Source organism: Marmota monax, unplaced genomic scaffold, assembly GCF_021218885.2.
Source record: "Marmota monax isolate L192 unplaced genomic scaffold, Marmota_monax_Labrador192_F-V1.1 WCK01_AAM20220418_F8-fsc00014, whole genome shotgun sequence".
NCBI lineage: Eukaryota > Metazoa > Chordata > Mammalia > Rodentia > Sciuridae > Marmota > Marmota monax.
In genome coordinates this window covers 26,088,342-26,113,682 of record NW_026695222.1, presented here as the reverse complement: position 1 = coordinate 26,113,682, position 25,341 = coordinate 26,088,342, and the positions used below count along the sequence as shown (strand labels likewise).

The 25,341-nt window shown below is 54.2% G+C and overlaps 1 protein-coding gene across 1 annotated transcript; it reads right to left on the bottom strand.

Annotated features, from left to right (window-relative positions):
• Ctcfl (CCCTC-binding factor like) lies at nucleotides 1-23,926 on the bottom strand. Its single transcript, XM_046433999.1, has 10 exons — nucleotides 23,384-23,926; nucleotides 22,749-22,974; nucleotides 15,969-16,148; nucleotides 15,252-15,385; nucleotides 13,232-13,352; nucleotides 12,591-12,740; nucleotides 10,814-10,974; nucleotides 8,477-8,659; nucleotides 5,266-5,389; nucleotides 1-1,377 (listed from the first exon to the last, which is right to left on the bottom strand). The coding sequence occupies exons 1-10, from the start codon at nucleotides 23,924-23,926 to the stop codon at nucleotides 1,229-1,231; spliced, it is 1,971 nt and encodes a 656-aa protein (XP_046289955.1). The 3' UTR covers nucleotides 1-1,228.
• Between the last annotated feature and the right edge of the window lie 1,415 nt (nucleotides 23,927-25,341).

Genomic DNA, 25,341 nt, shown 5'->3' with positions numbered 1-25,341 from the left:
TTAAGTCATTTCATTTTATTGAGATGCAAAACATCTGTAAACAACAATCCAAAGTAAACCATGAGAGAAATACAGTCACCATGACAGAGTACAACAGACCCAGAATTTAAATTCACTGTATGAACTGAATCAATTTGCCGGCACAGAGGGGATACCAGGCCTTTCTTGCTAGGAAATTATTTCCACATGTTCCCACTGTGCGGGGCTTCTGAACCTGGGATAATCCGAACTACAGATCAACATTTTAAGAATCTGAACTTGGGAACTATCAATGATTTTGAAATATGGGGGTAAGGAAAGGTCCACAGCCGAGCAGCTGCGAGCTACGCCAAGACGCAAACGGTCTCCTGCAGAGCAGCCCTGGTTGCTGGGGTGCTCAGGAGGCCCCTGCCATACTGCCGGGGTGGGGACCCCATGGGGCAAGAGACAGGCTCACCCACCACTGTGCGTCAGGAAAGTACAGGTTCCTTCACACGTGCACATCTTCATCCTGGGGATTTTGGGTTTCTTCTCAACTCCGCCAATTATTTGAAACATATAAACAAGGCTGTTTTAGCAAACCATACGGGTCTGAAATCCCAACAAGCAACAGCACTAACGAGCAATTTCCGACCTGCCTGGCTCCATCATTAAAAGAGAAGACAAACCTCGGGGCACGCTCTGCTCCTGAGCCAGTGGGACAGGGCACTCCTCATCGTCTACTCTAACCTCGTCTTTCATCGTCTACTCCGTTTTCTCCTCTATAATAGGATCTTTTTGTTGAACTTAGAATTGATTATAAGTATTCGGGTAGCTTTAAATTTCATGGAAAACTCATATGCATAAAAAGGACATAAAGTTAAGTCTTTCCTGTTTAAAATCATACTATCAGAGCCACCAAGGGTGGGTGTGGGCAGTTCAACGTGAAGTCTTCCAGCTCAGACGGTGGAAGCACTAGCTGGTCCAAACCGCGGAAAGGACCGCTATCAAGAACTCATTATGCATTCACGGGCACCCTGCCAAGCTCGAGGAGGAGTGAATTCCTAGGTCTGAGCTGCTGCCCTCCGGCTGGGACTTTCATCTTTTATGAACTACCGTGAGTTTTGTGAACTGCCCGCACTCACCGTCAACACTCCTAGAGCCACTCAAACTTTGGGGAAACGGGACATCATTGTCATGAACTTGTCTCAAAGAAGAGCTAGAGGGGCCAGGGGGCTGTGAGAACGGAAGGTGGGCGAGGGGACTCTCGTCACTCGACCATCATGTTGAGGATGATCTCGCAGGTCATGTCCTCACCCAGGGCCCTGCCGCCGGCTGCTGTTTCTTCACGGGGGACAGGAGCCGCCTGGCCGGGGAGCGGGGCCCCGCTGGCAACGGAGACCTCTGCTGCAGCAGCCTCTGGGGGGACAGGGGAGTGGGCGTGTTAGGGACGTCTTCCAACCCACAGGCATCTCCTAACTCACCCTGGTGCCAGCCCTGTGCCTGAGTCACAGTCCCTCAAGCTCAGAACGGTCACTGCAGGAGTGGGCAGTGGCCTCCCCGTGAGATGCCCATCTCCAGATAGGGGCACATGTGGGCATCACAGGGGGCGGGGGACAAATGGCTGCTGACCAGAGACACTGCTGTACAGGATGTGGCTCAGAGACCAGTCCTGCCCCCTGCCTGCCTGTCTTACTGCAGAGCCCACAGCAGGACAAGGCCACAGCAAAGAGCCAGCTGCTGGCGGGCACATGTCCCTGGATCCGAGGACACCGAGGAGCCCGTCGGAGCCCTGCTAGGAACAGGCCACCACCTGCTCACAGAGCTCCCTGTAGGGTAGAGGGACAGTGGTGGCTGCAGGTCACAGGCCCCAGCCAGCCACTCCCCAGCGGCTGGGCCAGGAGCCGCGAATCCCCACCAACAGCATGTATGGCGGCAGCTTGCGGCTGCGGGAGGTGTGTCTGCCCCGGCATCGCGGGGTTGGGGAGGGCAGATGTGCCATGAGCGTGCTGGGGGCCACAGCGAGAGCTGTCTCGAGAGCCCAGGTCACCAAGACCTGAAGTCAGGTGACGTCGTGCTTCTTGCTACCGTGAGCCAGGTCCCTTGTCTAAGTCCACACGTTGCTTTTAACAGCTGTCCCCTAACACGGAAAAGCCCCTCCTGGAGCGTGGACCTTCAGGGCATGAGCACTGCCAGGTGCCCCTTTCCTGACCTGGACTGCGTGACTCCAGTTCCAAAGATGAGTGGAGGAAGGAGGGGGACAGTCCCTCTGTCCAGCTGGGCAAAGCTCCCCCTGGCGTCCGTGTCCAGGAAGCAGGTCTGAGCTCAGCTCCGCACCAACGAGGGCCCCTCCCCAGAGTCACCAGCTCACCTGCCAACGCTGCTGTGCTGTCCGACTCCTCTCCACAGCAAAAATGTCACCAACTTTGAAAAGGCAACCAAGCCATTCAGAATTTCAGTGAAGGTTACTCTAGTTCACGCAGATTTTTGCCCAAGGTTTTCAAGGGCTTAACAGATGACTGTTTCTTCTTTTGGGTACCAGGGATTGGCCCAGGGGCACTTCACCACTGGGCCACATCCCCAGCCCTTTAAAAAAAATTTAAATTCAGAGACAGGGCCTCGCTAAGTTGCTGAGGCTGGTTCTGAACTCGTGATCCTCCTGCCTCAGCCTCCTGAGCTGTGGGAATCACAAGCATGCACCACTGCGCCTCGGGATTTCACAGATGACTTTTAAAGGACATACTACATTAGGCGTGCAGAGGGAGAACTGCGGAGGAGCTGCTAGAGACCTGATTGGCAGGGAAGCCGTGTATTTCTACGGCATTTTAGGACGGGTCCCAAACTGCAGCTCAGGGTGGGTGATAGGCCTCTCTGCTCTGGAGGACTGTGAGTCGGATTTCAGCCTCCTCCCTGCAGGGGCCAGGTTGTGGGTCACTCTCCTACCAAGCAGGTGGAGAAAGAAAGGATGCCAGCTGGAGGCCCCAGGCAGTGCTACAGGAACACACTGGACACGCTGCCCTGGAGGGGACCAGGGTCCACGTGGGAGCAGACACTCAGCACAGAGTCACACCAACGCAGGACGGTCCTGGGCTCCTGGGGAGCAAGGCTGGCCCTGCCCGGGGGGAAGACCTCAGGACCTGCCCAAGCGCAGCAGTCACAGGACCAGAGCGGGGAGGGCGGCCACTGCCCGGGCAGCAAAGGGTGATGGCCACGAGGGCTTGATCTTCACAACCCTGGGGGCCAAGGAGGGGCTGGGATGGGGTCGGGATGGGGCCTCGTGTGCACATTTGGAAGGTCTCCAGGTGGCTCAGCAGGGACACCGAGAGGCCATGTCTTGGGTCAGGTGGAGACAGATGGTCAGGGCTCTCGGGAGCTCAAGTCCCAGGCCAGGGGCCTCAGACATGTGGGCCAGCAGGAGCTGTCACACGAGGATCGGGTGGCACGCCCAGGTGTGCATGAGTGGGTGTTGGGGTGAGCAGCCTGCTGGTGGGTGCTGTTCCTCTCTGAGCACCGAGGAGAGCGCCTGCACCTGGTCCAGCGGCAGGGTGCTCCTGCAGGACACTGGGGCCTTCCGCCATGTGACATTCAACACCATCGCTGGTATGGAGACATCTGCAGGCCAGGCCAGGTCTGCCGCTGCTCACCCTTTCCTTCTGTTCTGACCCCGCGAGCACCGTGGGCAGCCCCGTGCCCTGGGCCCAAGGGGGAAGCCCCCAGAGCTGGCAGGTGATGGCAGGAAGTCCTCTGGGAATGGGGAGACACAGGATGCTGAGGAGCAGCCACCCGGCCCACCTGCCTGAGAAGAGGCCAGGAGCCCCCGCCCCGAGGAAGGGGGAGGGAGTCTGGGCTGGGGACAGCTGGACATTCACAGCCAGGCTGTGCTGCAGGACCTCAGCGTGGGGACCCTGGGGCCCAGCTGCAGCTTGCTTCCTGGACCGGGTAGGCTGGGCACCCACTCCTTCCTGCCTCAGTTCTGTCCCATGTGGGAGGGCAGACCCATGCAGGGCTGCGGTCAGCAGGAAGGAGACTTGTGCAAGCCCTTGGTGGACGTGTGAATTCCAGAAGGGACAGTGCTCCAGGGGGCAGAGGAGCCACTCTGGGGAGTGCCTATGAGGCTGGCCAGGGTGCTCCACTGGGGCCCCTCTGTCTGCCAGGACCCCGCCCGGCAGGACCTGGATTCCAGGCCTGGAGCAGGCGGCTGTGGAGTTCTGCAGGTGGGCAAGAGGCGGACGAGGGTAGGAGCTCCGTGGGCTGCTCTGAGAGGCCCAGAACCCACCCTGCACAAAGCCTGGAAGGGTAAGGACTGCGCACACCTGTTCAGCGGCAGTCTCCCCAAACGGTGGATAAACGTTTAGTACAAGTATATCCCAAGTAGCGTGTGGGGCATACTTAAGCAGTTTGAATTGCCTGGGCACCAGCTATGTGATCCCGCAACTCTGAAGGGAGGAAGGGTGGCGCCACCCCCCATGGGGACACCCACCCGTCAAGGATGGGGGCTGGAGTCACAATGCAGGACGTTTCGAGGGGAATGTTTGGGGGGAGGCTCCGGGTCCTCTTCTCAGCTCTAAGGTTCAACCAGGAAAGGCGTGCAGAGGGTGACAGCCACCTGCACAGGGGCCAGTCTAGCCTGTGACTACCCTCACCTGGACAGAGGGCAGGAGGAGGGTGAGGACCCCCAGATGAGGCCATGCTGGGCTTCCCCACAGACCTTCCATCTAAAGACAAGTGTCTTTACAGGAGAAGACACAGGCCTAGAGGGCAGAAGGCCACCTGAGGAGGAGGCCACCGGCCAGGGGATGCTGGCAGCCACCAGAGGCCGCAGAGGCAGGAGGGACTGTTGTCTGCAGCCCTGAGGGACATGCTCTGCCCATGCCTGTGTGGGGCCTCTGGCCTCTGCAGCTGGCACCATCCTCAGCCACTCTGAGCTCATTTATCACAGGAGCCCCAGGACAGCTCTGGCGGGCACGGGTGACAGTGCTGTGACCAGAGTCTCCGGGGTACTGAGGGTCAGTGCGGCTGTCTTTCAGCCTCACAGACAAGCTTGGAAGGGCCTAAGTGGTGACCGTGCTGCTGTCGGGGCTCTGGCACACCCAGCCCTTCTAGCCCCCACACCCCCCAGCAGAACCAGGACACCCTCCCTGTGCAACCATCAGAACCTGCCCACCGTGGCCAGAGGCAGCAGCCAGGAGCCCCTCCATCTGAGTGGACAGGCTGTTTCTAGCCATGTCCCCTGCAGTGACCCTCAGTTCGAGAGGTTTACAGGAAAATCACCGTCCCACGGAAAAGGAGTCTGTATAAAGGAGGTACCGTCATCCTTTCCTGCTTCCTTGGGGACTGTCGGCCGCCTCTTCCTCACCCGTCTTCCTCTCCCCGAGGTGGCCGTCCTCTCCTGGCCCGAGTCACACTTCTCTGCGTGTCTGTGCATGTTGCTCTGCGGGAGAGACGAAGGCACCGTGAGGCCGTGTCCCCGGCTGCATTCACCACCAGCTGGAGGACGAGCCTCGGCAAGTCAGCAGGCAACAGGCACCCCCACGACCCTGGACAGGAAAGACGACGTGCTCACAGTGACCCTTCCTGCTGAGCCGGCCTGGCCGAGCTCGCTGGCCTAGATTCTTTTTATATCAGGAGTCAGTGAGACGGCAGCATCAGCTCTCCTGGAAGCCGCTCCTCTCTAAGGTGAGGACTGATGACCACAGATTCCCGTCGATTTTACAGAACTGGGGGCCAGGCTGTCCTGCCAGCTTCTCTCCTGGACCTACTGGGCATGAGGACACAGGTGGCTACTGATGAAAGTGTACCTGACACTCAAAATTGGAAACAAAGTCAGGTATTGCCCAGTCAAGCCCGAGAGCGACACATTCTTAGTTAATGAACACAGAGGATGACTTAAAATCAGCTAGAAAATTGTCACTATTTCTAAAGTTCACATGCAAACGTGAAAGCTGGTTGTCTCGAATTTGCTGATCACATGAAACGCCCCACCTCACCTCCGCCCCGACGTGGACCTGCGGCCAGAAGCATCCTGCTCTATGGCAGGAGAGCACACTAAGAGGAGGCCTGGGAGGTCCCTTCGGCTCCTCCCGGTTGGGCTCAGCCAGTGGGGTTGGCACACTCTGACCAGCGGTCCCATCTGCCCCCCCACCTATTTCTGTCAGAGTGCAGCTGTGTCTGTCACTCACTGCCCACAGTGGCAGTGGCGGTGGTGGCCAGTGTGATGCTGTGGCAGGCCGTTCCCTGGTTGATAAGGTGCTCAGGAGCGCTCCGCCCGCCTTTTGGGAGGCCAAAGATTCTTTGAAAATGAGACAAAAGCAAAGGTGCTTTCCCAGCAAGGCCCCTGGACCCGCAAGCGACCTCCTGAGATGCGGGGCCGGGCGGCGGCTCTGCACCCACGGCTCAGCCAGCTCTGAGCAGCAGCTGGGGGGACGCTCTCAGCTTGGCCCGAGGGGTGGGGGTCAGGCTCAGACCTGTGCCTGAGAGAGCACTGAACCCAGCCAGGAGCCACCAGCATCCACAGGTCCAGGGTCCTCACTGGGGAGGACGGGTCTGGGACATTCTGGCCCCCGACACCATCACTGTGACTGTGTCCGTGAACAGAAGTCTGTGAATGATTTAATTGTTAAAAATCACTTTGGATTCCGGTTTCCAACACGCTTTCTCTTACGTTTAACAGCTTTGCCGAGATAAAATCCACAGGCCGCGTGACTTGTCCACTTAGAACGCAGACGCTGTAGTTCACTCACAGAGGCCACCGCAGGCGACTTCAGGGCCTCTCACCACCCCCAGGAAGCCCCGCACCCACGCGGCCCCTCAGCGCTCAGCGGCCATGGGTCTACTTTCTGCGTCTGTGGATTTGCCACCGCAGACAATTCACCCGGAGGACCGTGCCCCAGCGGCTCTGACCTCGCTTCTGTCAGGACTCCTCACACCATAGCTGGTGCCCACCCTCTGCTCTGCCCCTAGTTGAGGACAGGCGACCTCTTCCAGCACAGCAGCTTTGGCTGCTGGACACTCGAGGGGACTCCACTTGGGGCTACGAACTCGGGCCCTCTGGGGCTGGCGGTTCTCTTGGGCACTGCATCACGTGGTAACTCCGTGTGTCACTGGCAGGGACCTGCCTCTGTCCAGGGTGGCTCCCCCATGCTGCAACCCACCGGCCACACAAGAGAGTCCTGTCCCCCACCTTCACCCACTGCATCCCTGCCGCCTGGCTGAGGGCCTCCCCTGGGTGGTCCTGGTGGCTTCTCACTGTGCTCGGACTTTCCCTGATGCTTTCCACGTATCTACAGGTGATCTGCATGGCTCCTCTGCAAAAAAGTCTGTTCAGATACTTTAAATTTGGGTTCTGCCTGTTTTTAGCGAGGTATCTGTCTCCTCGAGTTGGAGGGGCTCTTCAGATATTCTAGATACAAGCCCCGATGAGCCTCCTGCATGGAAGACAGACACTGTCTGACGCCATGTTCCCTGGGACCATGTGGCTGATGCCCCTTTCCTGCCGTCCTGCTCACACCTGGGGCACCCAGGGCCATTCTGCTCTGGAGAATGCTGCTCTCGGGCACTCGGTGTGGGCGATGCCACCTGTACCACCACCACTACTTTCATTTGAAATCCTACACAAACAGGGTTGAGGTTCCAGAACTATCCACTGCACTGCTCAGAAAAACACAGCTACACGGCTATTTTCACAGAAAAGACAGAGTTTCCCTATAAAACCGTCAAATACAGATAACCGAGAGCCCACCAAACCTGGGCTGGAGCACATGTCCTCCAGGGACCTCGCTGGCCACCTGTGCTGGTTTTAAAACCCTGCCCACTCGCCCACAGTCCTGTTCTCACAGAGGACTGTGCACCCCTCATGGGCTGCTGCACTCAGTGACTCACTTCTGAGGAAGGGACTCGTGTCACCCGAGACGAGGCGGTGACACGTGCTGGCCTCCCTCCTGTTCCCCCACGTGCCCTGGGCAGGGAGGACGCAGTGGCCCTATGCAGCTGAGGCCGGCAGCAGGGGGAGCTGTGGTGGAAGTGGGTCCTCAGGCGACCCCGAGCCAGACCCAGCAGAGGAGCCTGTCCCCGGCGACTGACCCACAGAACCCAAGATGACGAACGTTCGCCGTCTTAAGCCACAAGTTCTGGGGTGACTGGTTATGAAGAAACAGAGGAACACAGCACCCGAGGGAACGACAGGAAGCGCGAGTCTTGTCTCCCAGCAGGGCACCCGGCGTGCTCCACGGCACCTGAGAAATGCCCAGAGCCACATCCCTCTGTGAGGTGGCCTCAATCTAGTTCTCCGGGGTAATTTAAAAACAACCCTCAAAAGCTGAGGCCCTTTCGGGAGTCTGAGAACTCCCCCAAACCACCAGCTAGGCGTGGTGCGAGGGACTGCCTGCTTTGGGGGAAGGGGACCGCCTGTTGGTGAGATCTGACCTCCCAAGGTGACAGAGGCTGCGGTGTCCACGCCTGGCTGCTGGTGGACACTAGCCTGAGCCTGCGTCCTCCCGGGCTCACGGCGCTGCGAGCTTACCCAGCGGGAGAAGCCCTTGCCGCACTTGGGGCACTTGTGCACCGTGGGGATGAAATCCGAGTCGTGGTACTTCCGGAAGTGGACGTTGAGAAGCTGCTTCTGCCGGAAGCGCTTGTCACAGGAAAGGCACTCGAAGGGCTTCTCCCCCGTGTGGGTGCGGACATGGACGGTCATGTGGCGCTCCTAGGGCAAGGAGGAGCAGGGCTCAGCTGGTGAAAGGCCTCCACCCACCACCAGCCCTGCTTCCCCACTCCCAGCAGAAGGGCCACCAAACCAGCAAGACTGCTGGCACGCTGTGGGCACAGTGCCACCGTCCCGCCCCGCCACGGGGTTGGTGCTCTAGTCAGCTCTGTGTGGGCTCCGCGTCCACCCTGGGGGTGAGTGGTGAGACGATGGCCCCACATGCCCTGGGATCCACAGAGTCCCCTGTAGTGACCCGCAGACAGCCCTGCAGACCCAGGTTCACAGGCAGTGGACCTGCGGCATGGGAAGTACCGTGTGTCTGAACCCCTGTCCACCTACTGCCCAACAGTGCCCCTGCTAGACCCTGCAGAGCTCGACCGCAGGTCTTCACGCTGGTCTTAAAGCATGACGGTGGGAATAACTGTCCTTAGTGAAGAAAGAACTAGCTGTTTCAAAAATAAAACCACAGGAGGGACTTGGGAGACAGGCACGAGTCACGCCAAGCACATCCCGTTGGTATCACAGTGGCACACGCCTGTGACCACGGCAGCTCCGGAGGCTGAGGCAGAGGCGATTTTGAAAAGTAAAAATAAAATCAATTCACTAAAAAATAACAAACCAACTACTTGTTAACATATTTCTGTAGAAATATATATTTCTCAAAGCAAAACAAAAATAGTACTAATGTCTGTCTAACAGTCTAGGTTGCTCACTGCAATACTTGGGACAATCAGAAATGCAAAACTATTCATGGTTTATCTGAAATTCAAATTTAACTGTCTGGTGTTTTTATTTGCTGAATCTGACAATCTTCCAAAGAATTTAGGTGGAATCCTATCCCTGATTCTACCCTGATGTGTGTGGAAGTAACTGAGGAAATCATAGATATGTAGTTAGAAAAGGAAGCAGAATTTTAATAGGTTTTTTTTTCAAATAAGTGTGGATATTGCTCTTTGATATTATGCCCCAAATCAATAAAGGGTGTTTCCTAGCTGGGCACAGTGGCACACGCCTGTGATCCCAGTGGCTGGGGAGGTTAATGCAGGAGGATCCTGAGTTCAAAGCCAGCCTCAGCAATGGCGAGGTGCTAAGCAACTCAGCGAGACCCTGTCTCTAAATAAAATACAAAATAGGCTGGGGATGTGGCTCAGTGGTTGAGTGCCCCTGAGTTCAATCCCCGGTACCCCCCCCCCCCCAAATGGTGTTTCTTCAAGTTCAGTTGCAGTGGAACCTGTGTGCCTGTCAACTTTCTGTCCCGTTGTCCTGAAAACCCTTTCGTCTACACTGTGCTCTGGACCTTCTGTCCATGCGTGATTCTGTAACACCTTGGACTAGTTATTTGGAAAGTATCAGTGTACTGGGCTTTGGCGATTCTGTAAAGTTGACACATTTCATTGCAAGATTAAAAGAACAAAATCAAGTGCACTTTCTCAGTTCACCCTGATCCTACAGACAGAGCCTCCGAGGACCAGCAGGCTGCGCAGCTCACAGTGGTAAGCAGACCCTCCAGACACGGCTTGTCTTTCTAGAGGTGAAATTCCACCACTGGTCACATGCTCCCCTTCAGGGACAGGTAAGTGCCTCCAACTGCATGCAGAGTTCATCCAGCACCTGCTCTTCCAGGTGGGAGCCAAGGTCAGGGGAGGTGGTCAGGGCAGCTGGCGGCTCCTGCCACCCCCGCGGGCTCTTCCCACACGTGCTCTGTGGGAGGGGTGCTGTGCAACTCCCCCCTTGGCCCGTGACACGGAGCACTGAATTTGGGCTCAAGCTCCGCTTGTTCATGACTTCTGCCACATCCTGAGGACGTGCCTAAGTGAGAGGGCCCCGTGTTTGCTGTTGGTGCCCTGAGGCTATCACAGTGACCCACAGGCCCGTGGGGTCACTGCTCTGGGCCAGGCACCACCACGGCCCTGGCACCTAGTGCAAATGCCACACAACTCAAAGGGACGTGTTGGCATTCTTATGACAGTGGCTTGGCTGGGGTGGGCCCCTGACAGGTCCCAGGGGCCATGGGCTTCTGCTTGACACTGGCTTCTGGCCACTCTGGATGTGCCAGGCTCCTTCAGCAGTTTCCCAGCGAGAGAAGCCGGCTCCGCCCTCCTCCCGGGCCCCGCGGCGCCACCTCCCTGCCACCCAGGGGCACCAGTGCGGTACCTGTTTGCAGGCGTAGCTGCAGTGCTGGCACTTGAACCTCTTCTCGTTCCTGTGGGTCTTCTGGTGCTGAATGAGGGCATAGCGCTCGTGGAACCCGGCGGAGCAGTAGCGGCACCTCATCTCTGTGGCCTTGTAGGTGTGCAGGTTGCGCAAGTGCACACCTGAAAGAGTCACAGACACAGCTGCCCCAGACTGTCACCTCCTGTCAGGTGCTGACCTCTGACTTCACTGGTGGGGCGGGTGGACTGTCTTGTGCACTGGAGGGTGTTCATCAGCCTCCTGCCTCCACCTTCCAGACACCAGCAGCCTCCCTGCCTCCACTGTGACAGCCCAAATGCCTCCAGATAGTGCCCCGCATCCCCGGGTGCCCTGTTCCCAGCTGAGAGCTGCTGCTGTCAAGGAGCAGCTATGGGACCTTCATCTAACCCCCTCCAGGGTGGGTTAGGGTCTCATGAGGCTGGTCCTGCGGGAGCCAGAGTGTCCCTTTAACCAAGCTCCTGAGAACTGTCCCATGGTGGGGGGCGGCCTCAGGATAACTCAGGCTCGCACCTCATGAAGACAGCCCCTCTGCACTGGGACCCAACAATCCTGCGGAGAGTCAGGCCCTGTCTTCCTCACATCCAGAGTGACCTGGGGCACACACACTGTCTGGCCACGCTCCAGAGCCATCTCTGCTCGCCTAAGTCTCAGGGTGGCGTTTGTGCCACCGTGGGAAAGGCTGAACCAGAGCAGACCGCTGTGGCAGAGGGCACCCTGCGAGGTCCGACCCGGACGTCTCCAAAGTGGTGTCTCACGGTGGATGGAGCCTCCTGGGCCACGTGGGACGTGCCACCCACAGGCGTGTGGCATAACTGTGCTCCTCTGCCACACTTTCTGTGTCAGAAAGCCTTTTAGCCTCTCTCAGCAACGGGCTCGTGATCCTGGGTTCCTACCAAGTCCCACTGGGCTGTATTTGGGGTGAGTCGGGATCGACAGAATGTTCCAGATGCAAAACACAAGATCTGTCAAACACTTCTACTATTTTGGGGGAACTATTTCAAAACATTTTATCTCGCCTCTAGAATTCCTCAGAGCAAACTGCGGAATTTTTATCTTTGCCAATGCATTTTGAGTGTCATCACGTCATGAATTTGGGAAAGAGAAAAAAGGCCACGGGAAGGGAGGCCAAGGAGCCAGGAGACAGGCTCTCGGTCTCCTCTCCCACCCAGTCCCCAGGCTGAATGCTGGTGGCCCTCCCCGCAGGCACGCAAAACCCAGGTCCCTGGTGTGCGCTCTCCCAGTGTCTGTCCTGTCTTGTGGTGTCCCCGAAGCTCAGCAGAGGAGTGTGGCCTTTGTGTCAGAGTCGCCCTAGTGAAGTGATTCCCCTGAAGGGAGCCTTCTGTGCCCTTGATGCCCGGCTGGCCCCCAACTTGGGGAGAGAACACCCACAGAGCTAGAGTGACAGCCTACCGGCCCTAGCACCAGGATCAGGGGACTCTAGGGCAGGCCGCTCTAGGTCTCTGAGCCACAGTGTCTTCCTCCCTAAGAGCAGGTCAACGTGGACTAAAGTATCACTTGAGACCCTGGTTTGGGGCCCACCTCGTGTGGACAGGCCTAGCTTGGAAACCTGCCGAGGCTGCACTTAAGGAACCTGCCACCAGATGGCGCCGCAAGACCTCTGGAAAAAAACTGGTCCCTGGACAAGCCGCGGGGCAGGCTCCAGACAGGTTCTGCCTTTGCCAGCTGTGCTCAGAGGGGGCCGCCAGCGCCATGCTGGGAGGGAGGGTCAGACACTCACGCAGGTCGCTCTTCCGCGCGATGATGGTGGCACAGTGGGGACACTGGTACTTGGGCACGTTCTCGCTGTGCTTCTGCAGCACGTGGATCTTCATGGTCCCGCTCTGGGTGAACCGGGCGTGACAGACGTGGCACTCATAGGGCTTCTCACCTACGACAGGAACGGAACCACCCCCTGGAGTGCCGCTCACCCCTCTAAAGGACGCCTGTTGCCTGCAGCTTCCCCACCAATCCCTTTCTCACAGGTGTGAGCCCCTAAATCAAGCCAGACAGCGTCCACTGGGCCTAGCTGTGTCCATGTGGTCCAGACCCGGAGGCTACTGGCCAGCTCAGGTGGGCGCACGGCTATCATCCTCAGGGTCATAAAAGAACACACACGTTGTTCAGAAAACTCAACAGCGTGTCCACCGCGGGGCCGGCACACCTGTTATATGTTTGGCCTTAAAGCTGAAGGATGGGTTAAGGGGTGGACTTTGAGGCACCTGAACAACCCACAGGAACAAATTCTAGGGGGACTTGCCACAGTGGACACAGCGGGCGCTTCTGTGCCTCCCCTTCAACACTCAACACAGATCAAAAGCCCCGTGGCCACAGAAATCCACGTTCTAAAGAAGTTGGACATGGCCACGGGGCGGGCCTCACCCGAGTGTGTGCGCATGTGGCGCTTCAGCTTGTAGGAGTCCTTGCTGGCGTAGCTGCACAGGCGGCACTGGAAGGGGCGCTCCCCCGTGTGCGAGCGGATGTGGCGCTTCAGCTTGCTGGCCTGGAGCAAAGGGAAGGCTGCTGAGAAACGGGAACTCAGCCAGCGAGACCTCAGGGAACCAGGCCTTAGCACCAGAGCCCATGTCCCCAAAAGTATCAAACAGCCGTTGCCTTTGGCATTTGGTTGTGGGCACTTTCCATTCGAGGTGTGAGACTTTTGGGGACAGACAGTTGGAGGCACTTTGCTTTTCAACCTCACTCTACAAAGGAACACTGGGAACCTCACCAATCAGTGCCACGTGGGTTTATTTCCAAGGCCACTGATGCTCACAGTAGCACAAGTGTAGGGATGTGTGTTACTGATTTCTTTTTAAGAAAATAAATCGGAATTTGATGAATTAGTTAAATAGCGAACACGAAACCCCCCATTTGGTCATTTCTGGTCGCCTGCTTTACCTCCTTCTAGAACTGTTCTTATGCTGTGTTCCTTGTGTGTTCTGCAGGAGACAGAGGTGGTCACCCACAAGGCCCACAGCATCCTGCTTATCATAACCTAGGGCTACACTCATCTGCTTCCAAGTGAAAGGTATGCACAGGCCAGGAGAACCTTCAAGAACAGGGGAAGTGTAGGATGGAAAACTAACCAAACTGAACGACTTAGCTTAATTATCCAGGAGAAGAGTGGATATCTCTGAGCGTTTTAGAAAGCAAAGCAAAAAGAATTTAAAAAATCACAGCATGAAGGTTTGAGTCAGACAAGTGGACTGACTGGTGGAGGAAGGCTGAGCGCAATGTCTCTAAATGACTTTTCAAGGTAGGAAGGGCCAGGGGACCTCAAAGGCCTTCCAAAACAGTGCATCCCTCACACCCGGCCGGCCAGTGTGCACAGGGATGGAGCCTCCCCACCCTAACGCAGACCAGCAGGCACCATCTGGAAAGGGCTCCGAGGAGCAGAGAGCAGCAGCATCCCGGTGGCCAGGCAGCATGGAGGCTCTGGAGCTGGAAGCTCATGCCCAGAACCCACCGGGCAACAAGACTCCATCCCCAGCTCAGGGTCCTCCGGCACCTCTGGGCTTTGAAACCTCGTTCTGTGTGTGCGTCCCATTTCACAACCTTTAACTCACATGACAGCGAGTCTTTAGAGAGAGCAAGAGCAGGCAGAAATGCCTGGAATCAGTTCTCTCCCTTGTGAAACGCTCTTGCCCCATGATTGGATCTCCACACTAGCTGTCCCCTTTAGCTCAGTTCCAACTGACCAGGCCCAGCCAGGACCCAGCATGCTCCTGAACAGAGCAGGTCCCGAAATTTAACTGACTTTGAAAAGTAAATGCGGTTGCGTCTGCTAAACCTGCTATAGGTCTCTATAAAACTGCCTCCTTGAATGACCTTGAAAATAACAGGTTTGGAAAGGGCACTCCCTCTGTAATTAAGAGTGGAAAAGGCTGTGATTACATCTTCCAGCACGTTGCTTTGCATCTGAGGCAGGGACACTGAGGTCAGCTCAAAAACTTTAGCAAAAATTCAGATGGAGTGGGTCTTAGTCCAGTGGGGGAGCAAGCACGGGCCTCGCATGTGCAAGGCCCTGGGCTTAATCCCTCAGAACTGCCAAAAAAAAAAATTTAGATTGGATCTGTGTTTTATGTTAGAGCAAATACATTTCAATTTTGTAGCACCGAGAATGACATATTAGGTAGACCTTTCCAGCAAATCCGAGAATTATTTCTTGACCACAGTAATTTCATTTGTGATTTGTATAACTTCAAGTATTATTTTCACTGATGAGTAATCAAAGAGGGAAGGAAATCCAATTCTCTGTGTTCTGTTTAGAAAACAAGGTGCGTAGTACTCCCTGCATGAATCTGAAGCAAGCCCCGTCTTCAGGAAAACCTCTCCTGGGCTGGGTCCTCCCAGTGGCCCCGGGGTTGGCGCTGGCCAAGGCAGTGGGCGGGAGGGGACCTACCTCCACGCTCGCGTATTTGCACAAGGAGCAGCTGAAGGGCTTCTCGTGGGTGTGTCTGTAGCGCCTGTGCCGGACGAGCTCCCCGCTGGTCACAAAGGCCATGTCGCAGTCCCCACACTTGTAGGGCCTGGTTCCTACAAAATCACAGTGTTCACACCTTAACAAGATGCAACCACAAAATGTCCCAGGATTTCATAACTTCTAAATTACACTCAAACTCAAAATACTTCAAAAATTAAGGAGGAGCTCTTTAGGCTATAAATATCACAGACGTCTGTGGGAGAAATCTTGGTAACATTCAGTGCTTTTAACTTTAGTGCAAGAACAACCAGAACCAGCAGAACTGAAGTACAAAACAACCCGCGACCGTAGCCCACGACCCTGGGAGGACACTGCAGGACGGCAGGTGGTAGGAGCCCTACGCACACTGCACCTCGGTCACAGCTATGGAAGGTTTAATGCACAAGTTAGAGATGAACTAACGACGGCTGAGACCAACTATAACTAATAATAAAATAGAGTTATAAGAACACACTGGGATAAAAGTTACTTGAAACCTATGAACTGTTTATTTCTGGAATGTTCCATTTAGCAGTCTGGACTGCAGGTGACCATAGGGCACTGAAGCCACAGAGAGTGAAGTAGGGGAGGAAAAGCCCCTTCTCCTTCTGCATGAGCCTCGGCCTGCCCCAGGGACAGCCCCCGGGGCCACTGCACCTGTGTGGGTGTTGACGTGGTTCCGCAGCAGAGTGACGGTGCGGAACGCCTTCAAGCAAAGGTGGCACATGTGAGGCTTCTCGCTGGTGTGGGTTTTCATGTGACGATTGAAACTCGAGACTCTAGAGGAGGTGAACACGCAGACGCTGCAGCGGAAGGTCCGGAAGGTCCGCTTGGCTGCTGTGGGGAGAAGAGAAAGCACATGGTCACCGGAGTCTTCCTTTAGCAGCCCCAGGGCTATTGAAACACATCAGAGCAGGCAGCAGTTTAGGAGCCAGCGGGAGCAGCTAGGGACGCAAAAAGTGCCCCTGGACTCACATTTGCAGTTACAAACCGCTGATGGCATTTCAGTCCAAATGCATGATACCAGTACCAGAGAGAGAGCAACGCCAGCCTCATTCACAAAAATTACAATTATTTTATTTGAGCTGGCCAGTGGCTTCCCAAAGACTTATCTTTACCTCCCTAATCTGGAATCACCCAGTGCAAAAGAGGCTACCTGGGGTGGTGTGGGAGGAGGACATTTTTTAAAAACATTCCTGAGCAACAGGCAGCAGGGAAAAGCAGCTCTGGGGAACAGGCTGAGGGATGAGGTGTTTTGGGGACACAGGATTTGAAGAGCTCCAACATGTCCCTGGGAATAAAGAAGGCCATGCACGGGCCTGAGGTTGTGGCTCAGTGGTAGAGCACTTGCCTCACATGTGTGAGGCCCTGGGCTCCTTCCTCAGCACCACATAAAAACAAATAAATAAATTAAGTAAAGGTTTTGCGTCCAACTACAACTAAAAAAATAAATATTTTGTTTTAAAAAAAGGTGGCCACACATGTGCCCAGGGTTTATACCTGACTGGACAAGGCTCTCAGCACTCAGCCCTGGCTGACCTTGATGTCCTTGGAAGCGGGAAGTGAAGGCTGAGGCAGAGCTGTCAATCACCTGGGTGAACACTGGGATGGCCAGGCCCAGCACACACATGTTCTTCAGCAAGACTCAAACAGATTTCATTTTATTTTTTGGTTTCAGGTGTTGAAGGAAATCCTTGCCCAATCATTAGCAGAGGGTTGCAGCAGGCACACAAAGCAAAGAATAGACGTTTTACAAAGTTCAGAAAAATTACCAGCCCAGGAAATACAAGGAGAAGCAACCAACAGCCCTGGGGAGGGAAAGAATGTGATTTACAGAGTTGCCCCCTTAAGAAAGCATGCGTGGTTCTCAGCAAAGCAAGACAAGGTATGTCCAGAAATAGGGAAATACGATGATTCATAAGATAAAAAGCTGGAAAGAAACCGCACTGGAGGAAGTTCAGACACCTGACGTACCAAAGACTTTGAATCAATGATTTTAAGTATGTTCAAAGACCTAAATAAACGGTGTGTAAAAAGCTGAAAGAAACCATGGAAATGGTATCTCGCCAAATTGAGAATATCAATAAAAAGATTAAACTTCAAAAAAAAAAAATAGAAATCCTAGAATGTAAAAATACAAAAACTGAAATGAAAAATACACTAAAGGGTCCCAATGGCAATTCCAAGCAGAAAGGAGAATGAATCAGTGAATCTGAAGAGAGGGCAAGTGAGATTACTGTTTGGAAATAGAAATAAAAAGGAATGAAGAAAGTAAGCAGAGCCTGAGAGACCTGTGGGACATCCTCAATTGTACTAAGACATCCAGGAAGCAAGGGGAAAAAGTTTATTTGCAAAAATAACTGCAGAAAACTTCCCAAATGTGATGAGAAACTCTACACACTGAGGAGCCTGCTGAACCACACCCAGGGTAAACTCAGAGAGATCCGCATCAAGACGCTGGAGTCAAACTGAAAGACAGAGGCAGTCTGGAAAGCAGAACCTGAGATGAGACTCCTCACCACACGGAGGCTGGACAAGATGAGCGGCTGACCACCACTGGAATCATGGAGGCTGGAAGGCAGTGGAACGAGTGGTCAGGAGCTGAAAGGGAAACCGGCAATTCCACAGTGGGCAAGAGCATCCTTCAGCACTGAAGGAGACATTCAGACCCTCCCAGCTAGACAGAAGCTGAGCAAGTCTGCAACGGGCAGACTGTCCTATAAACACTGCTCTGGAGACTCCACAGGCTGAACAGAAGGACACTGGGTATACCTCGAATCCACAACAACACAGGCTCACTAGAAATGCCATCCTCTTACGTGTGACTCCTCTTTCTCCCTGTTGGTCTAAAAGAGAACAGCATAAAACAGTGTCATGTATCTGTGTTAATGGGCACACAATATATAACGTTGTTCTGGGAAAATAACGGTACGGAGGAGTGGAAAGTAAAATTACTGAAAAATGATGTTTCTAAAAATGTACTGTTGAAAGGAATGTGGCAATAACTTGAATTAGATTGCTATAATTGATATGTTAAATGCAAAACCAATGAAAATGAATCAAAAAACATATTTAAATAAAGACACAGTAGAAAATAGTTACTCAACATGAAGGAAAGTAGCCATAGAAGAACAGAGGGGAAAAATATGACAGTTCAAAAAAATTGAGCTGGGTACAATGGCACACACCTGTAATCCTAGTGACTTGGGAGGCTGAGGCAGGAGGATCACAAGTTCAAAGCCAGCCTCAGCAATTTAGCGAGGCCTGAGGTAACTTAGCAAGACTCTGTCTCAATTTAAAACATAAAAAGGGCTGGGAGTGTGTGGCTTTGTGGTTAAACACCCCTGGGTTAAATTCCTACTACCAAAAAAAAAAGAAAGAAAGAAAAAGAAACAGAAAAAAAAATTCCTTCCTTATCAGTAAGTAGATCAAATTATCCAATTAAAAGGCAGATATTTGCAAAAAAGGACAAAAAACATGGTCCAACCACTTGCCTTCTGCACAAAACTTGTTTTATATTCAAAGGCACAACAAGGCTGACAGTAATAAAGGGAAGGTGTGTGGGCAGAACCACCAAAGGAGGACTGGGGTGGTGACACAGACATCAGACAATACTGACTGGTGTCAGTCAAAAATGACATCCCATAAGGTTAAAGGGTCATCCGTCATAAAGACAGGACAGTTACAAACCACATGCACTTAGCTGAAACTAGAAACAGCTCATGATAGCTGGAGACCTCGACGCCACCCTTTAAACTACAGACGATGCAGATCAGCAAGGAAACGGAAGACTTCAGCAGCACCATAGCCAAGCAGGCATGACCGACAGCTACGCAACACTGCAGAGCAGCAGCTCTGCGTCTCCCAGGAGCACCCCAGGCGGCTCTGGGCAGAGCAAACGGCAGGCCACAATACAAGGCTGGATGAACTCTTTAAAAGGCAGAAATCTTAACAGAGTATGCCCTCAGACCATAAGGGAATAGAATTCGAAACCCATGCTAAGGGGAATTCATGAATATGTGGAAGTTCAGCAACACGCTCCTAAGGCCAATGGGTCAAAGAAGAAATCACAGGAAGATCAAAAAATACTCTACATTAAACAAAAGGGAAATGGAAGAGACCAAGGCTCACAAGATGGACCTAAAGCAGGGCTCAGAGGGAGAATTTCAGTGGCGAACACTGACACTGTAAAAAAGAAAATTTTAAAATCAGTAACCTAACTTTATACCTTGAAAAACAAGAAAAAGAAGATAAATCTAAGCCCAAAGCTAGTAGAAAGAAATAATAAAGAGAGTGGTGAAACATTAAACAGAAAACAGAGAAAACCAACTGAAATTAAAGGTGGTTTTTTTGAAATCACCCTGACAAACCATTACCTAGACTCTGAACCAAGGAGGGGGGGAAACACTCAAATTAAAGTCAGAAGGAAGGTGGGGCCATTACTAGCAATCTGCAGAAGTACACAGGAGCATGAGAACACTGTGGACAAATGGGATAGCCCAGACGAAGTGGAAACTTCTGAGGAGCACACAAATGACCAGAACTGACCAAGGAGAAACAGAAAATCTGCACAGACATACAGCAGTAAAGAGATGGGTCCAGCCAGGCTCAGTGGGCACACCCCCATCCCAGCGATTCCAGAGCCTGGGGCAGGAGGATTACAAGTTCAAAGCCAGCTCTGGCAACTCAGCCAAACCTTTCTCAAAATAAAACATTTTTACAAAGGGCCGGGGAGGCATGTAGTTCAGTGGTAGAGCACCCCTGGGTTCAATCCCCAGCACTGCCAAAAAAGAAACACAGGAAAGAGGGAGAAAGAGAGAGAAGAGAGAGACAGAGATACTGACTTGGTCACAAGCTTCCCACCAAGACCATCCCAGGACAAGACCATCCCAGGACAAGACCAGTGCGCTGATTAACTCTAGCGACTATCTGAACATGGACCCCACCCAGCCTCAAACTTCTCTCCCCAACTATCCCCAGAGGCCAGCATCACTCTGATGGGAAAGCAGACAAAGGCATCCCAAGAAACCCACAGAGCAAGCCCCCTTCTAACTAAACGTCCAATACAACACTAGCACATCGCGTCAGCAATGGCGAGGACGGGGCGCCAGGCCAGGTGGGACCTGCCCAGGAACAGAGGGCTGTTCAAGGTACAGATCACTCAGTACAGCACCCACGTTACAGGATGAAGGAGACAACTGCACACGGGCATCTCAGCAGTCTCACAGAACCCAATGCCCTTCTCTTGACAAAGTACTCAAGGGGCTTGAAATAGAAGGTGTGTGGGTTGAACTGTAACTGCCCCCTGCCCCCAAATAGGGGCGTGTGAGCTTGTCCTTATTTGCAAATAGTATCTTTGCAAATGGAGTCAGGTTAAGATGAGGTCCTATTGGATGAAGGCAGGTCCTGATCCGATATGACTGGTGTCCTTCCAAGAAGAGGAAAGGAGACAGGAGGCTCCTGGACAACTCCAGGGACAGCGGGGGCAGAGACGGGCATGTGGCACCGACAAGCCAAGGACAGCCATGGCTGCTGGCAGCCCTAGAGGCTGAGAGGCCTGGAACGTATGGTTCCACAGAGTCTTCCTGGGGAGCATGGTTTCCCAAAAACTAGATTTCAGACTCCTAGCCCAGCACTGTGGAAGATGACATTTCTGTTGCTTTGAGCCACCTAGTTTGTGGTGTTTGGCTACAGCAGCCCTGGAAAACTAACATGGGAAGGAGCCCACTGAGAAATGAGCAATCCATCCCCAAAGACACACCACGGGCAACAAGGGTGTGAGAAGCACTCGTCATCTGTCATTAGAGAAATGTCAATCACCCACAAGATGGCCGTAACTTAAAAGCCACATGGGAAGTAAGTGTTAGAGGGGCCGAGGAGAGGCTAGAGCCCCACCACCCTGCTGAGGATGTAGATGGCTGCAGCTGCTGTGGAAGTGTGGAAGGGCCGCAAGACGCCAAGCACAGGGCATCTGCATGACCCAGCACCTCCACTCCTAAGTGTGCACCTCCAAATTGAAAACAGGTGTTCAAACCAAACCTTGGGTGTGAACGGTCACAGCAGCACCATTTGTACTAGTGAAAAGGTAGAAACAACCCATGTCCAGCAAAGGAGGACTGGAAGAACACAATGCGATGTGTTCGGCAACAGAACACTGTTTAGTCATTAAAAGCTCACCAATGTAGGTGAGTTTCAACAACAGGATGCTAGTTGAAAGCGTACAGACCAGAAGGCCACGTGTGACGAGAGAGTGACCCCACTTGCATGAAATGTCCACACCCAGGCCAATCCAGGAGGACAAAAAGTGGCCTGGGGGTTGCCAGGGGCCGAGGGCAGGAAGTGACTGGTGGACAGAGGTTTCTTTTGGGAGAGACAAAACCAGACAGCAGGGAAGGTTGCACAAAACTGTGAATATGTAAAACCCTGAAACGACTTAGAACTGGGGATTTCAGCAGGCCATCTCCTGAGCACATGCCTGAGAAAGGGCCACGAAGCTACAGGCTGCAGAATTGACCTCCTGCACAAGCCCAAGGCAAGAAACCTCATGGAACAGCCTCGGCCACATGTGAGAGCCACCGTTGGTGGCAGTGTGCCTAGACAGTCCTCTTCTTAACTGAATCACCTCCCACTGGGCTACCTGTTGTCAGGAAGAGAACAATGCTGAGTGATGCCAGGTAGGACCCTGAAAATCTGAGCTGGTACGATGAGGCACTGGGGGGGGGAGTCTTGTCATAAATGAGCAGCATTTTTTTTGTTTGCTTAAGAAAGAAGCCAAACAAATTATTTTGAGGGTCCAATTCACCCTGGGGGGCCACTGAAATACAATGGTTTAATATGGCTTTTATAGAATTTGAAAGTCCCTCTTGAGGGCTGGCCCCATCTGCCTCTTGGGGCCCACCCAGCACCTCTCCAACATAGAGCAGTCCACACCCACATGCGATGTATACATGCTGGACAGACGGGCAGCACAGAGCACTTTCTGCTGCTTAGGCCCGTGGTCCCCACCGCTGTGGCTTCTTAGTCCCTCCCCCTGGCCTCACAGTCTCCTGAAGGAGTCTGCTCAGCTCCAGGGCCCGTCGTTCTTGCTCCTCCTCAATCGGGGAAGGGCTCACTCCCCTGTCCTGGTCTTACTTGGCCCCCTTCTCAGACTCCACTGGGGCTGCAAACTACACAGCAGCGTCCGGAGCTCAGTCTCCTATTTATGGGGACAATACCTTGCAGAACATTTTTACTGTGCTTTTAAAACTTGTGTGCAAAATGCAAAACACTTCTGAATTTGATTCACAATACAGAGCATTAGTTTAAAATTCTCCCCATTTCCTGACGTTTTGACAGCAACTAAAAGTCAGCCACTTAAAAACTTCAGTTACCACTGCCTTCCCACAAAGAAAAGCAGCCCGGATTTTGTAGTCTCTTAGGCAAGATGGACAGGCCTACCCTTTGTTTTTCTTTGATTTTTTATAGAGCTGGCTTTTTCGACATCTGCTTGACCAGATGCAGGTTTATCTTGCTGTTCTTCCACGTTTAAATTGGAAATTGTCAGAACAATTTCATCTTTTCCTTCGTCTCCTGGCCTTGCTTCCACAAGAAAGAATTGCTCTTCTGTGCTTTCAGTTGATCGGTTTTCCACCACCAGCTGCTCCTCTTCCTCACCTTTTTCAAGCTGATCAACAAAAAAGGAGCATTCAAACAAAGGCAACACTACTGATTACAGTCCAACTAAAATCTCTGCCTTGGACAAACCATAGAATATACGAAGAAAAGCAAAAATAAAAGATTATGCAGTGCAACCAAAATGCTTCAGCTGCAATAATTTATCGCTACGGTTTTTACCGTGAAACAACTTTTTTTTTTTTAAACACGATGCACCTATAGTATTTGAGTTGGCATAACTTTAAAAACCCTAATAAAAAAAGAAACAAAGGTCTCCCACGATTTTCCTGGGAATTATTTTTTACTGTGTTTAATCTTAAACTGCAAATCAGCTTGTCCGTTGGTAATATTGCACAAAGCCGAGTTTTACGATACGGTTTTATTTTCTTCTGTGCACAGGGTCGGTTTAACAATTGTACCTTGGTCAATCCTGTGCTTTGGGCCCCGCTGGCCGCTAACTGGCGCTCTTCGCCCGTTGCGGACACGTTCTCCTCCAGCAGGTGGAACTGCATCACCTCTACCCCTTGCAGCGGGAACAGCTCTTCCTGGACGCTGATGGCCAGGCACTGCTGCGCACTCTGTTGGGGCTCTTCGCCGAGCCACAGCAGCGACGGCAGCCCGCTGTCGGCCTGCACCACCACCTGCACCTCCTCTGCCGGCTGTGCACTCAGCCAGCCCAGCTCCCGCATCTCCACGTCTTCAGAAGCCAAGTGCACGGTCTGCAGTGTCAGGATGTGCTTCTCGCTCAGGGCGGGCACCAGCGACAGCTCTCCCTCCAGGTGCTTGGCTTGCAGGGGCCTGCAGCTCCCCTTGGCCTGCAGCTCGCTGGCGCCCTGCGGGCTCCCAGATCTGCGTACTGTTTCTTCCTGCGTACCCTGCTCTGGGACTTGGGCCGGCAGCACATCAGGCTCTTTGATTTTGGTAAACTGCGTGGAAGGGCCCGAGACCTCGGTGGCGGCCATGGTGCCGCTGCCTGATTGGGAAAGAAGCCAGCGGTCTGGAAGGGCACAAAGGGCTGGGCCTAGGGGCTTCAGGGGTGATGCTGCTCTGGCCCAAGAGGGTCAAACCACAGTGACCCTGCGTGGCTCCAGAGGACTGCATGGGAGGGACCTTGGCCGCAGCAATGTTCTAGAACGCCGGGGGGCCGCACGGGCTGGGTGGGGGCCGTGCGTTCTGCCCAGTGAGGCCTAGGTGGGATACATGCCCGCTCCACCCCGCAGGCCTCCACGTGCACCGCGCTGGCCCAACCCCTCAGGAGCAGGGAGCCTGCGGCCTGGTGACTCCTGACCCATCCCACAGGCCAGGTCTCCAGCGCCAGGGGCCCCCCTCCTCGCTTCCCTGGCACCCTCCGCCCGTGCCCTTCCCACCCTAAGGTACAGTCTGTGCTGCTAGAGGCTGCCTCATGCCGCCCCTGGCCTCCCTCACCGCGGGAGGCGTGGCCTGGGGCGTGCTGCAGCCGTGCTCACCGCGTGCTCACCGCGTGCTCACCGCGTGCTCACCGCGTGCTCACCGCGTGCTGCAGCCGCCGCCGCAGCCACCGCCGCCACCTTGAGAGTGAGCCCAGTGCGCAGGCGCCAGCGTCAAAGGGGCTATGAGAGGGGGCGGAGTCAGGGGCATGGGGAGCTGGGGGGATGGAGGAAGGGGGGCGACCAGGGTAGGGGCAGGTAGGACCGGGTGGGATGGAGAGTAGGGATGGAGGGAGGAGCTGGAGAGAGGTGAGAGATGGAGAAGAGGGAGGCGGAGGAGAGCCCTAAAGGGGGCGCCGAGAGTGCTGGGGGGAGTGGATGATGGACTTGGAGGGGGCCCTGAAGGGGGCGCCAAGAGCCACGGGGGTGAGGAAGGGGGCCGAGTGGAGGAGGGCGGACCTTAAGAGTTCGTGAAACAGAAACAGGGTAGTGCAGCTGGACAGGGCAGGAGTGGCGGGAGGAGAGCCCTGGACGAGGCTTCCCGAGCGGAGCTGGACAGGGTGTAGGAATGTGCGGGAAAGCACCCAGGGGCGAGCAGGAGAGCCCCGCTTTGCCGGCATCGAGGAGGGACAGGGAAGTCCGTGAGAAGTTGGGGGTGGGGAGGGAGGACCCCTAGAGGACGCGCAGACAGGCGTCGCAGAGGGAGGCGTAGGTGTGCAGAGGTGAGGGGTCAGGGAGAGGAAGGGGAAAGGGAACCCTGGGTGGCACAGATATGGAGGCCAGCGGGACAGAGACAGGGCAGTGGAGAGGTGGGGAGCTGGGAGCCAAGGGAGCAAGACGACTGGGGCATGCATAGCTCTAGGTCTTTCTGGCTCTTTTGATCTCATGCAGTTCCAGAACTGTCTCATTCAAGCACGTGGGAGGTCCAGGGGGAAACGGAAGTGTGAGGAGACAGGAGTGCTGGGGACGAG

Bases quoted from the DNA above. Each gene is read 5' to 3' on its own strand.
- Ctcfl (XM_046433999.1), bottom strand. From the start codon at position 23,926: ATGGCCGCCACCGAGGTCTCGGGCCCTTCCACGCAGTTTACCAAAATC. The intron at 15,386-15,968 runs GTGCAGTGGCCC...GTGATTTTGTAG, and splicing joins CCACGTCAACACCCACACAG to GAACCAGGCCCTACAAGTGT. The intron at 1,378-5,265 runs GTACCTCCTTTA...CTGTCCCCCCAG, and splicing joins GGAAGCAGGAAAGGATGACG to AGGCTGCTGCAGCAGAGGTC.